Here is a 13802-nt window from a genome sequence, read left to right on the forward strand (position 1 = left end):
TGTGTCTATGGGAAACCAGGTACAGCACATGTCTGTCTCAGCAGCTGGCTTCACACAGATCCCCCCCTCCTCGGGACTATTTGCTCTTTGACGCCCTTCAGGGTGGTGTCTGTCACCATGTGACCATGTGCTTAGTGAGGGTGCTGTGCTCAGGGCGGGGCTCAGGGTTCTGTGGCTCTCTCTCTCGCTCCCATGTGACTGTGCAACAAACCTGACTATTACTGCTAGTTCAGGGCTTCTTCCCTGTGATCCGGGGGCTGAAGTGGCTGATGGCCGCAGTTTCTTCACCTCTTTTGAGGCAAAAGGATGAGGAATGGAGAGGGATCGGATGCTGGTGATTTGTTATGGTGTCAGCTGAGAATGTAGCATATTTTACAGGCAAGGTTGCCATGCCGACCACCATTACAGTCTCCGTTGTGTGCGTTCCAAATTATGGGGACCGCCCAGATGAGCACGGACAATCATCCGTGGGTCACTTGTCTGTGGATAACAGCAGGATGTGAGCTTGGCGTCACGCAGGGGCTCTCGTTTCCATGGTGCCCCAGCCCGTGAAATGATCTCAGCTGCTCTGTTAAAGAAGAAGCTCTTAATCCTCCTTTGCTCTTACTATTTGGCCGTCAGCAGTGTCCAGCAGGTGGCGCCAGCCATACTGCCCGTGCGTGTGTACGTACACATCTGTGAAGTCCCGTCCGTCTGAGCTCACATGCACCCCGCGTCCTTCTGCCTGGGTTTTGAAAGCAGACACATGGTTATGATGTTACAGCGTCCCGCTGTTTGTCTTGGGTGCACGCGAGTCGGCGTGAGAGGCTGTCTGAGAGAGCTGGAGGCGCAGCTGGACCCGTGGTTGTTTTTCTCCCGGAGTTGAGCTGAGGGCCACATTCACACAGATATTGCGTGCAGACTAAGGCCCGTAACCATGGAAATGGTGGAATATCTGCGGAGATGAAGTACACTGGCAGGCCCTGATCAGGTTCCCGGCCGCACCCTGAACACAGCTCCACATCGGTGCTACGGACGACTTCGCTGACGAGGGCCTGTGAGCACGGTGGTAATTAGACTCCTCTGGTCTTCACACTGGCTGCCTCAGCCCCAACACGATTCCCAGCCTGTTGCTGAGCTGCATAACAACCTCGCAGCAGTACCTGCTCACCATCCGCCTCTCTTTGTGCTCACTGGTCTCACCACCGTCACCCGGCCCGCCGATGCGGTCACCGAGGCAGCCTGCCGCCTCTCGTCTGGGCCCCTGCCTGGAGCCGGCGGGCCGCATCTGGCTCAGGAGCATTGCCCCCCAGCGCCACACAAATCACATGAAGGGAGGGGGGGGCTTCCCGGCAGGCGTTTCGGGCGAGCGGGATCGATATGGTTGTCTGCGCCGGAGGTGTGTCTGGGCCTACACCAGGAAACAGAGGGGGAGCAGAGACGGAGGTGGCGGGGATCTGCACTTAAGCAGCTGTACGGACGGGAGCCAGGAACGCGCGAGTACAGCAGGAGGGTTCGGTGTTTCCTGAAGAGGCTGCAGTGTGTGTGTGTGAGGCTGGAAACAAGAGGCACTTTAATTAAGGATGGATGGATCATCTGTGGGGTGCTGGCAGCCAGCAGGACGTGATGTATGACGTGATGTATGAGACGCGGCTTGGGTTCCCTCTCCTCTGCTGGGAGGAAAGGTGCCCTCCACATGCCCCGCCACAGAATCGGGGACGGGCGTCCTTTATTGTGGGGCAGCGTATCGCCCTCCTATTACAGACGGACCCCCTCTGGGGGGTCGACCCCATTGCTGTCTGGCTGGGCTCTCACTGTTCTCCAAACACTTGTGCTCTCATAAGATTTTAGAGTGCGCTTCAATTGTCGCTTTCACCCGTGCGTCTGATTAGCTTCATGTTTTGGTTTATTTTCACGGTAGCAGTCGCTGAGCTTTTCTGAGGCAGAAGTGGAGAAGGACAGAGGACGCTGTCAGTATTTGCGTGTCGCAGCTGCTGGTTTTTTTGGCTTCCTTCTCGTGTCGTACTGGCTTGCTTTTCGTTTGCGATATCAGTGACATCTGCAGCAAACTTGCTAGCAGGAAACAGATTTCCTCGTCTTTTTATGAAGATGTTGCAGTGTCAGTAACTCATTACATCTGTCAAGAACCTGCTATAGTTGTCCAAGGTCACCACCCCATGGCTGCTGGCATAATGCTGCCCCCCCCCCATATGCTCATTAAACAGGCACGTTCAGCTCTTTGCCTCTGTGCTTCAGGGCTGTGTTGACAGGCTTCTGCAGCCAGGTGGCGTACCAACCTCCCCCAACGCCCTGACATCCAATCTGCATTGCTCGGCACCGACCATACAGTCAGGGACACATGGCACAAATTGAATTAATAGCAGAAATGGTGAGGACACCCCCCCGGCTTTGCTGTCTGTTTGTTGCGGCCCTGGGAGCGGACGAGGGGGTGGGGCTGTGTTGGCATAGGGAAACAACAGTCAGACCCATTGGGAGCATTTATTCAGATCAATCTTCAAAGCAGGAGTTGATCTGAATGATGGCGAACTGAGATTGGAGTTGATCCTTGGCCTTTTTAGAGACACGTCCCAAAACTCACCAGTACGTCTGTGCTGTCCTGCGACTTCCAGAGCAGAAACCAGATGAGGACTCGACGTCACCCTATGAACATGACCCGTGTCACACATCCTGACCCGCTTGTAAGGCGTGGAGAGACCCCAGGAGTAAATCGCGGGCTGATACATCAAGACAGGATGCCGACTGGGCCGGGAGTGGCGCCATTACGTTACTATTAGCTCAGCGCTGGGGTCAGGGACGGGGAAGAGGGGAGGAGGAGGGGGCAGTCTGGGTGCACATGCTTCGTCCAGCTGTGTCGCTGCTTAGGACAACCAAGAGGAGCAGCCTAACCGAAGACCCAGAGCTCCGGAACAGCAACGGCCAGCCAATGGCACGCCTCACGTGATGAGCTGACAGGCAGATGAGTTTCATAAAATCTGCAATGGTTGTGTTATGTGTAGCTGTCATATCTTCGGCGGAATGGTACCAAAATCACCTTCCATGTAGATGGTTGCCGGGAGCTGTCCTAGCCATGCGTTGCCCTCTTCATGGCAAAGGAGCAGCCCAGACTGATGTCGAGCCTCTCGATTGCCGCGTCCGAGCACAGCCACTCAGGCTTTGTAGATATCGACGTAATCTGTGGGAAATTATCACCTCCTTATATGAACGGCTTTGCTACAAATGCTGCCTCAGCGCATTAGTCAGAGGTTATACTGTAATTGTAGTGTTTCCTGTGTGCAGAGGTGAATAGTTCTGGTCCAGAAAGTAAAAATCCAGATCAAGATTTTGTTCCCACCAACCGGTTGAGTACGCTCCGACTTGCTCTTTATACTCAGCTGTTTGATTAAAAGAAAATCTTGGTCCAGATTTTTATTTTCCGGACCTGAACTACCCACCACTGCCTGTGCGTCATTTCTCCCCGCCCCTCCTCTCCCTGCACACAGGAATGGGGTACCTGTGGCCCATGTAAGTCCTCAGCACAGGGAACAGGCCAAGCGCGTCGTCTACTCCGTGGTGTATGGAGCAGGTGAGGCCCCGTCTCCTTACGTGGCGAAGCCCAGTTTATTTAGGATCAGGTATTAGGCCAATAAAACCCTTTAATGTTTCTCAACCCGGACCCAGGGACTCCCGAATAGTTCATGTTTTTGGACAACCTGGCAGGGACCTGGGAGGGACACGTAAACCATCTGGGGGTCCCCGAGGACCGCGCTGACAAACACTACTTTAAGATGTACTTTGTGTCATAAACTTCTAAGGTATTCATAATGTGCCAGACAGGCTTGAGGAAGGTGTTCATTTGTACAAGCGATTAGCCTGGATTCAGCCTTTCACTGCAGCAGGGAGGCCGCTGGTGCTTTTACACAGCTGCAGCCCTCGCCCCCCCCCCCCCCCCCGCCTCACAAAGACCCAGCCGGCCTCTGCGGGGACCCGGTCTGTGCACGTCCTCCTTGCGCCTATCACCTCGCATGCAGCCCGTCCGTGTTTCAGAGCGCTCAGACGTCTTCCTGCTGTGACCCAGTTAGCGTGGCGAAGCTGGGAGCCTCACAGCAGCACCACACGGAGCCCTTTATTGGCGTTGCTATTGGAGACGACTGCAGAGCTCAGGTGTCAGGACCACTGGCTTCCAGGCAGATGGGGGCCCAAATATAGCCTTAATATCAGAGGTAGAGAATTAAGGTCCAGAAAGTACAAAATCCAGACCAAGATTTTGTTCCAACCAACCAACTCTGCTACTGTGACTCTTTAGATTCAGCTGGTTGGTCGAAGCAAAATCTGGATTTTTATTTTCTGGACTTGATCTTTCCACCTCTGCTTAATATGAATGATTCCCCTGTCAAGGGTGCCTTGAGCTGGCTGTGTTTGACTGCTTAGGTCATGCGTTATGTCTTCATCCCGAGCACGCTCTGAGCCGCTGGTGTTCACACTCATCAGCCTGCCGCTCATTAACCCACCCCCCCAACCACCCAGCTGAAATGCCCAGGGGAGTCCAGCGGCCCTCGTGCTGCATCACCATTGTCCAGAAGTCCGGTCCAATAAGTGCGCTTCGTACTGTCTGGGCTGCATTCTGTAAGGCTGTCGGCCACCATAACGGTCCCGCCCACCAGGCCCGAGTCGTACCTTATATAATATATGACGCTGGGAGAATTTAAGAGGGCCGCGGTGTGCTGCTGCTTTCAGGCTGCCTGCTTTTAATAACCCTTTAGTGATTCCCCAGGGGAGTCTGTATAGCCTGCACCTATATAGCAGTGGCTGTGGCCCAGGGGGGAAATTGAGTTACCTCCCACCGATGTGACAGCGCAGTGTGGGAGCGGAGTGATGCGGAGTGCGATTCGGGAGGATTACGGGCAGATCAGGCCTGCGGCGGGCCGCCTGTCATCGCGGGGCTGGGGAGGCTCTCACGCAAGCTGGGAGGCGCATCAGAGTCGTTTCATGGAGGAGTTGGGCTCGAGTAACAAAGGGGTCATCTGAAAACTCGCAGCCTCTGCCCAGATTAGCCGTCCACCTGCTTGCTGCACCTCAGAGCTGTTTGCAGCTGTGTGTTGCTGCTGCCCGCGGTACAGCGTGTGCTTCAGGGCGCCAGTGGCAGGACAGGCAGACAGCTCCTCTTGGGTGAGTGTAGAGCTTGGGCAAAGAAACTGGGACAGTTAAAACGGAAGCCGGCCAGTCTGTGGTCAGCAGGGCCAGGGCCTCTCAAAGATGTGGTATAGAAGGGAGAAAACGTGGGACCGGTAAGCTAAAGACACTGATAAGTGGGACTATTGAAACGCCTTGAGCATCACGGAAAATCGCGAGGAACTCTTGGTTTGACTGGTAATGAGACATTCTGACAGTAGTAAGTAAACATTCCTACATGAACTGAATATAGCCGCTGTAACAGCCATCCACATGCCGCATGTGTCTTTGTTGTGATGATGGGGCCAATGTTCCTGTGTGCGCCAGCTCCACACCCCATGGAAACCATAGCGCATTAAGTATGGAGGAAGATGTCTTTCGTCTTGGTCCCTTGTGGGTGACGTAGGAGGGTGGCGTGTGGGCTTAGAGCCGCCTCTGCCGGGCTCAGAGAGCGGGAGATGAGCGTGGGAAACACAGTGGGCCGGGGAGCCGGGAGTCTTCCGGGAGACGTCTGGCCGGATGAGGCTCGTTAGAAGCTGACAGCGAGGTGAAGTCAGGTCTGTTCACAGCTTAACTGACAGAAGCTGTCACTGTGCTTGGACCCTATCCAGGCAGGGGGCGTCTCTCGCGCATCCTGGGCCTGAGCGCAGAGCAGGCGGCTCTCTTCATGGACAGCTTCTCCCAGACATACAAGGAGGTGCAGCGCTTTATCCAGAGGACGGTCCAGCAGTGTCAGAGCCAAGGTGGGGATCCAGACCCCCGCAGGCTAGTGTGACCGGGTTGCGCTTTCTTTACCACACCAGAAAAAAATCACAGTGGTGTCACTATCTCTCCATCCATCTCCATCCTTCTGTCTCCCCTCCATTCTGTCTCTTAGTCCTTGCAGTGGGTGCAGTGCGCTGGTCAAAAATTTGCAGTGTTATTGCCATATGATCATAATAAATTAGAAAAGTAACAGCAAAAATAAGAATCTGAAAATAAGGAATAGCATTATAAGGACATGACCCCTCTGCTCTAATTAGTCTTGCCTGTTTGCACATGGAAGGGAAATGCATATTGAGCTGATAATGTGACCCTCCTCTGGTCATGCAACAGGACTGGGTGTTTTCTGGAATTTGGATGGGGTATTTTTCTGGAAACTATCAGGGTGTAGGCCGTGCGAGATGTTTCTGATTGGGACAGGGAGCAGGATGTGTATCTCTGGTTCCGTCTCCCACGGGTGTGCTTTGGCAGCCTGAAGGTTTATCTGTAATAGGTTAGGATCCAGTGCACAGTGCTTTCCCGCTCTATTGCTGCACCTATCCCAGAAAGCATCCATTAGAGCCACAGATCTGTCACGGAGATGCTGCGCTGGCCGGTCCCCGTTTGCATACGAAGTCGCGGCAGGAACTCCATGTCACAGCGGGGGACTCTGAGTCAGAGCTGCAGTGTGGGATGGCCAGTGAGGCTCCGCGTGGCCTGATTTGCCTCCTTACTGGCACCAGGACAGTCGCAGCAGTGCCAGCAGCCGTCGTCTCTCCAGCATCTGTGTGAGATCCTCTCTCCAGGATCTCTGGGATAGAGACTGGATGTTCCCACTACTTTCCCTGGAGATGCTGGACATGAAAGGAAGTGAAAATGAAAAGATATCAGTATCCGTATCTCGGGAGTCTGGAGCTTTCTGTGATTTACACACCGGGCCGCTGGTGGCACCGGGCTGTGGCTAACCCTACCCCCATCCTGTGGGGGGGTCAGAGTCTACTACTCTCCCCCTGCCTAAGTGTGTTATTTGGAACTGCAGTGATGTACAACAGTGAGGGAACAGGCCTCGGCCCTCCTGTGTGACAGGAGATGACAGCAGAGTGTTAGTCAGAGAACCCCTCAGGAGTGCGGCTGTCCATGGCCCCAGCCTACTGACCCCCCCACTCTCCTCCCAGCAGTGTCGCATGCTCAGTGCTGCCCTCTCCCTCCACCTTCCCCCTCTCTCCTCCACCTCTATTTTTCATCCTCTATATACCTCTCTGCCAGTATTAAGGGTACTTCTGGGGAAGATGGAGAATCCTCCCAGCTGAAGTGCCATATGTTGTTGTTCAGGGGAGGTGGAGAGTGGCATTGTGGGTAAGCTTGTTCGGTGCGGTGTTGCCAGGGTGCCGAGCAGCCCAATAAAAAACTAAGTGTTTATTTTCTTTCTGTTCAAGGCTAAATCAAAGTGAAAGGAAAGTGAAAATGAGTTTTGACTGTGAGTTTCTGTTCTATGGGTTAAGATACTTTGCTAAAAAGAAAAAACTTGGAATGATTGTTGAAGGAGGTTCCCTGGCCCCGTGGTAAAAACAGGGATTTTTTTTCCCAAGGAAAGGTTTCGCTAATGTATCTGTGTGCCTCCGTTTCTCTGCTTTCTACCCTCATATTGAATTGCTTTTTCCCATCTTTCTAGGTTATGTTTTGTCTCTGATGGGCCGGCAGCGCATTTTGCCCCACATTCAGTCCCCAGACTGCGCCCTGCGGAAGCAGGCCGAGCGACAGGCCGTCAACTTTGTGGTCCAAGGTAGCTGCAGCCCGCTGGCCTCCCGCCACCTTGGGGCGGCCGAGCTGTCTGTCTCACTCCTGTCACATGGTCACTGTGTCCGCAGGCTCTGCCGCTGACCTCTGTAAGATGGCCATGATCCGCATCCACTCTCAGCTCTCCTCCTCCCCAGGACTGACAGCCAGGTCAGACCACTGTCCTCCTCATTCTTCATCTCCTCCTCCTCCTCCTCCTCATCTCTCTTCCTTCTGCCTCCCTCACCAAGGTCTGATCCATTGATTGGCTGACATGCTTCTGTCACTTACGTAAAAGATGCTTTTCTTAAGGTGAGACCTCCTAGCACGATGTCCTGGCAGCTTTTTGCGTCATTAAAAACATCCGTGAAAACGTGAGATTGATTTGAACGTTGATCTCACGGCTGCCATGGCTTCTTAGTTGAATAGCAGTATTGAGGAGAGGCTATTTGTAGAGTGAAACGAGCTATTTTTGCCCCTCTAAAAAAATCTGACGTGCTAAATTGATGAAGGTGAACTTAATGGTAGGTTTATGGGGACACGCTGCTGCCCTCCACTTCAGCTCCTCAAGCGTGGGGGGGGGGGGGGGAGGGAGGAGGGGGGCTGTCTAAGCTCACGGCCCTCGGGGCTGTCGTGTGAATTGCATGTCTGTCAGCCTGCTGTCCGTCGCTCTGATGCTCATCGAGCGACCCTGGCTGCCTCCATTGGCCTTGGTGCCCCACACTCGCCTGTTTGCTTTGTGGGCTAAAGCACCACACAGTTCTACTCTCAAAGGCACACATTGTAAGCATGGCCCACACACACACACACATGCATGCACAAGGCCGCAGCCCCCCCCCCCTTCCCCGTGTGTCGTGCTGCCTGCTAATTATACTCCAGGGTAAAAGGGTTGTGAATATATTATTGAAGTAGAGCTAATAAACAGCATTTATTTAAGTCTGCTTGTGGTGCACTGAGTAAACGCCACATCGCCATCCTCTTTCTCCTGGGATCTCTCCCTCACCTCGTCTCCTACACCCCTTGTCCACCTAGCGGACCGTAACTCTCCTTTTCTCTCTCTTTTCTCCCTCCTTTTCCTCCTCTTTCCCCCTATCAAGCTGCTAAAAGATAGAAAGATAGTGAGCCTCTGACATATCTGTCAGTCTGGCTGTAGCGGGAGCTGGCATCAGTGGGGTTTTTACACAGAGACCCCCGTCTCGATAGCCGCTACTCCATAATCGGCCAGGGTTTCGGCCACCAGTCCGGCCCGCTTCCAGCATGCCGAGCAGAGGGTCACAGATGCACCTCTGTAAGGCAATCGTGTAACTAATGTAATTTATCAGAGCATATGAAGATGGAGTGCTGGGGGGGAGGATCTCTGTCCCCTCTCTGCATAGTAACAGCTTCCTTCCACGCTGTGATAATGTGCCCTTTCTCCACACCGCACAGGCAGAGGCTGGGTGTCATAGATATCGGCTCCGGCACTAGCCTCAGGCCAGCAGAAAGTGTGTCCTTTAGAGATCAAACTAAGTACGAATGCCGGGGTTCCGCCGCAGGAGGCCTTTTTAAAGCAGCGTAGATTCAGTAAAAATGTAAATGGAGTCGAATACAAGCCAAGGAGACGGGTTTGTGCAAAATAAATACATTATGTTAAGGCCTTGGAGTGTTATCCTGGAATCTCCTCAAAGAAGAGCAGGCAGATACAGGTGAGGCAGGACTGCCTCCTTACGCTGCTCTGAGTGGCTGAGGCTCTCTGTCTCTGTTCACCAGAACGCCCCCCCTTCCCCGTCGCGCACTGTACGAGGCCCCCGTCACTGATGCTGTCGGCATGCATTTTGTCTGCCGTCTCACACTCTCTTCCCTTTTTCTGTTCTCTGCCCTTTGCCCCTCATCCCCACATCTGTCTGCTCATCGCTGTCCCCAGGGGCCACAGAATCCAGCTCTAACACAAGCCGCCTGCCTCTCAGCATGGTCGGGTTTTGCCCAAGTCAGCGTAATCGAGTTAAGCAGCTCTCATCTCTCGCCGCTTTAAGGCGTGAAAGCCGTGGTAATGACTCCGCGGGCCTCACAGGAACGCGGCAACATGCAGACCTGCTCGTCTCCCGCCCGTCAGACGGGTTCTCAGTCACGCCGCGCAGCCGTTATTTCCGTGCGGCCGCTGCTGATGCGTTGCACATTGCGATTGTTAACACGAGGCCAGGAGATTGTATTTCAGCAACATTTTGTGTGGAGAATGGCACGCTTTGCAGTGAGACCCTGGGACCGCTTCCCCCGCCTGAGACCTGGCATGTTGCAAATTGGTTACAGGAATGAACCAAACAACCCAGACGAATTGCTTACAGAATCTGGAGTCCAAGGTCCCAGCCTCCGTAGGGCTCGACCAGGTCTGGATGGCCTATTGTGTCCAATTGGTACCTTATATCACAGGGAGATTATGTCACAGGCCAGACAGTAAGCTGCTTTGCCCCACTCTCGATGCACTCTGTCATGTGCGCCTCTCACATGCACCTTAGCGAGCCACAGCCAAACTGCAGAGGATGACAGGAAAGGTGGGATCTATCTCTGTCGTAACTGGCCTTCCCACCAGCTCCTTCCCGTTACTCACAACCTTCTGCCTCTAACGGCATCATCATTACCGCGGGGACCGTCGGCACGGCAACGCTGTGATTTGACCCTGTGTTGCATGCTCTCATGACCGGAGGTGGGGTGACCAGTGCTTGGCTAATCAGCTTTCGGAGATGTGGATGCGGGGTAACCAGGATGTGGATGCGGCGAAACAGGGGGAAACAGGGGAAGGCGTCATTAATTAATATTCTTAGAACAGGGGCGACCAGCCCTGGATATTAGCAGGACCGGTCCTGCTGCGTCGGGAGTGTGACAGCTGACAGACATAACCCAACCCTGCAGGTAATGGGCTGAGTGTGAAAGAGATCAGCCAGAGCGAACACCGGAACGCCATGTGTCTCCTGGTAGCTCAAGTGAGCCACATGCTTGGCTAGGAGGCCGGGCCAAGTTGACGTGGCGGGGCTGACCTCACATGACTTCGCAGGCTGCATCATGACTGAGTCCATGTCCTCTGGCACGCCAGGTTGATCGCCCAGATTCATGACGAGCTGCTCTTCGAGGTGGAGGACTCTCAGCTGATGGACTTTGCAGGTGAGAAGACCCCCTATCCCCCACCCTGGGTGAAGGGCTGCATGGTCTTTGTTTATGCCTAGAGCTCCCCTTCATGTGTCTTCTGCATGTTTGCACTAGTACTGGTGAAGACCACCATGGAATCGCTGCAGCACGTCGAGTGTCTGGGCATTCACCTTAAGGTAGGTCTGCTTGGATGAGTAGGACAGCACCATTGCTGGTGACTGCTCACAAGCCCCCTTCAACCTGCCTATAATGAATGGGTGATCATGAACATTGTCTGGCAACCATGAGCCTTGAGATGGTCATGAGCACATTCCTGCAATGGGCCATCCATAGGATGAGAGGCTTATCAGGCCCCTGTCATTCTCCCCCAGGTACCTCTGAAGGTGGCCGTGACCAGTGGGAAGTCGTGGGGTGTTATGTCAGAGCTGCGGCTCCCTGCCGCGCCTCTCCACCCAGCTCCATGAGCCTCTATCTGGATCGCCATCGCTAGGCAACCAGGCAGCTGCTCCTTCTGCTTCCCGTTCTCCAGCTGTCTGTAACCAGGGGCAACGGCTGGAGCTCCAAACTGGATTGCTCTGGTCCCCACTCCCACCCCCCCATTTTTAATTCGTTCACCATTTCTTCTTTCATTTTGTCTCCACTTTTGAGACCAAGTTAGAGCAGCTTTCAGCTTTCTTCAGGTTCTTCAGTTTTAAGGTCATGATTGAAGCATCACCTGAAGTTTGACAAAATGTCTCAAAATTGTAACAGATACTCAAAAGAATGTTTTAACAAAGACAGGAATGATTAGCAACTGCTGATGTTAATGCTGTTGATGCTTTGTCATGTTCACCATATTATTTCTGAATTCTGTTGTTTAAGGTGTTCATATGCTGTAAATGGATAAATACAGCATGGATAATTCTGTCTGCTGCAGACTGGCCAGTTCATCTTGCACTCTACGGTAGCCCCTGATTTGGCGGCAGCGTTACCATCCTCTTGCAGACACGCACTGCCCTCCCACTCACACTCCCACAGGCATATTGCTTTTGGCCCTTCGAGCTTGCTCAGCGTATGCACACACAGCCCCGTGAACACACACTCAGGGACACGTCACACACACTTGCAGCAGCCGTGACCAATGGCTGTCGCTAATGTGGGCGTCGGCCCTGTGGTGCACTGTGGGATCCCTGCCTTCCTGTGCCGCAGAGCTCCGCGAGGCTTACCATGTCCTTAACATGGCAGTACTGCGGCTCTCGTGAGGAGCTCGGCATGCGGTATATCGGGAAGCACAGGTAGCCCGTTGTCAGGGTGCAGATCGGTGGCGTATTGGAGTCCCCGGAGCATGGTGGCATTTAGAGCAGTCTAGCATGCAGAGTTATTAAAATGTCAGGGCATTCTTTATACATATTGGCTCACACCAGCCTCGTTCACATCTCACTTGTGTTAAAGCATAGACCCACATTCCAGGAGTCGTTCCTGGTGAGTTTATTCTAAAGCAAAACACCCCAGGAGAGACGACCATAGGCGGCTGGCTCACGCTGACCACCTGTGTTCTGTTCCAGTGCCTAGTGGCATGGCTAGGGGCCCCGTCTCTGAATCGGGTAAGGGGGTGAGGGGCCCCGTCTCCGAATCGGGTAAGGGGGTGAGGGATCCCGTCTCCCAATCAGGAAGGGGGTGAGAGATCCCGTCTCCCAATCAGGAACATGTTTTTAAATCCCAATATGTTTTTAAATCACACAGCCTTTTATTTAAATTTTAACTGGGCTCTCAAGTTTCATCAAAAGTTTGGAGTGAGATCTCTTAGGGGGCAGCGTGTGTCTCACGGTCAGTGCGTGACACTTTCTGCTTGGTTGGTAGGTGGATATTAACTCTGTATAACTCGATGGAAAGCTCCACTCCGTATGTCTGCGCCTCATCCATTAATTCTGTATAATGGGACACCTTGGTGGGGCTTAACCCTTCAGGCTGGTTACTTCTCAACGTGAGAAACACAAGGTGTGGCATATGAGCGTGTGAACTGGTTGAAGTGCGTGTGTCTCATGGTCGATACGTGAGACTCGAGAGCCCTGATTTTGCTTATACGACCCATAACATATTTATAATTGATAAATAAATCTGGCCAGCAGATCGATCAATCATTTTCCTCAGAATAAAAAAACGATGTAACGTTATCTAACTAATAAGCGCTGGCACGTTTCACCGCCGGCACCGGCAAAAGGTACCAAAAGAAAATTAATTCTTCGATCCTCAATAGGATTGGAGCATTTCGTTTGGAACTGCCAAAAGTACCGAAGTTCAGTACCTAGCCCTACCCTCACCCCTTCCAGATTAGGAGATGGGGCCCCAACCTCCTTTCCCGTTTGGGAGACGGGGCCCCTTGCCGATTGGGAGACGGGGCCCCTAACCCCCTTAATGATTGGGAGACATGGCCCCTCACCCCCTTCCTGATTCGGAGATGGGGCCCCTCAACCCCTTGCCAATTGGAAGATGGGGCCACTCACCCCCTTCTTGATTGGGAGACGGGATCCCTCACCCCCTTCCTGATTGGGAGACGGGATCCCTCACCCCCTTCCTGATTGAGAGACGGGGCCCCTCACCCCTTTTCCCCGTTAGGGAGACGGGGGTCCCTTGCAGATTGGGAGACGGGGCCCCTTGCCGATCAGGAGACGGGGCCCCTAACCCCCTTAATGATTGGGAGACATGGCCCCTCACCCCCTTCCTGATTCAGAGACGGGGCCCCTAACCCCCTTAATGATTGGGAGACATGGCCCCTCACCCCCTTCCTGATTTGGAGACGGGGCCCCTAACCCCCTTAATGATTGGGAGACATGGCCCCTCACCCCCTTCCTGATTCAGAGATGGGGCCCCTCAACCCCTTGCCAATTGGGAGACGTGGCCCCTTGCCTCCCTTCCTGATAGAGAGGCAGGGCCCCTCACCCCCTTCCTGATTGGGAGACGGGATCCCTCACCCCCTTCCTGATTGGGAGACGGGATCCCTCACCCCCTTTCTGATTGTGAGACGGGGCCCCTCACCC

The 13802-nt window shown here is 53.7% G+C and overlaps 1 protein-coding gene across 1 annotated transcript in view; it reads left to right on the forward strand.

Annotated features, from left to right (window-relative positions):
• LOC125705009 (DNA polymerase nu-like) overlaps positions 1-11611 on the forward strand; it is a 41018-nt gene extending 29407 nt beyond the window's left edge. The window contains exons 14-20 of the mRNA XM_048971291.1: positions 3480-3562; positions 5760-5891; positions 7562-7672; positions 7758-7836; positions 10733-10800; positions 10900-10961; positions 11157-11611. Coding sequence (XP_048827248.1) covers positions 3480-3562; positions 5760-5891; positions 7562-7672; positions 7758-7836; positions 10733-10800; positions 10900-10961; positions 11157-11249 — 628 coding nt within the window. The 3' untranslated portion in view covers positions 11250-11611. The remainder of the gene's footprint in view (positions 1-3479; positions 3563-5759; positions 5892-7561; positions 7673-7757; positions 7837-10732; positions 10801-10899; positions 10962-11156) is intronic.
• Positions 11612-13802: the final 2191 nt, after the last annotated feature.

Source organism: Brienomyrus brachyistius, chromosome 12, assembly GCF_023856365.1.
Source record: "Brienomyrus brachyistius isolate T26 chromosome 12, BBRACH_0.4, whole genome shotgun sequence".
Taxonomy (NCBI): Eukaryota; Metazoa; Chordata; class Actinopteri; order Osteoglossiformes; family Mormyridae; genus Brienomyrus; species Brienomyrus brachyistius.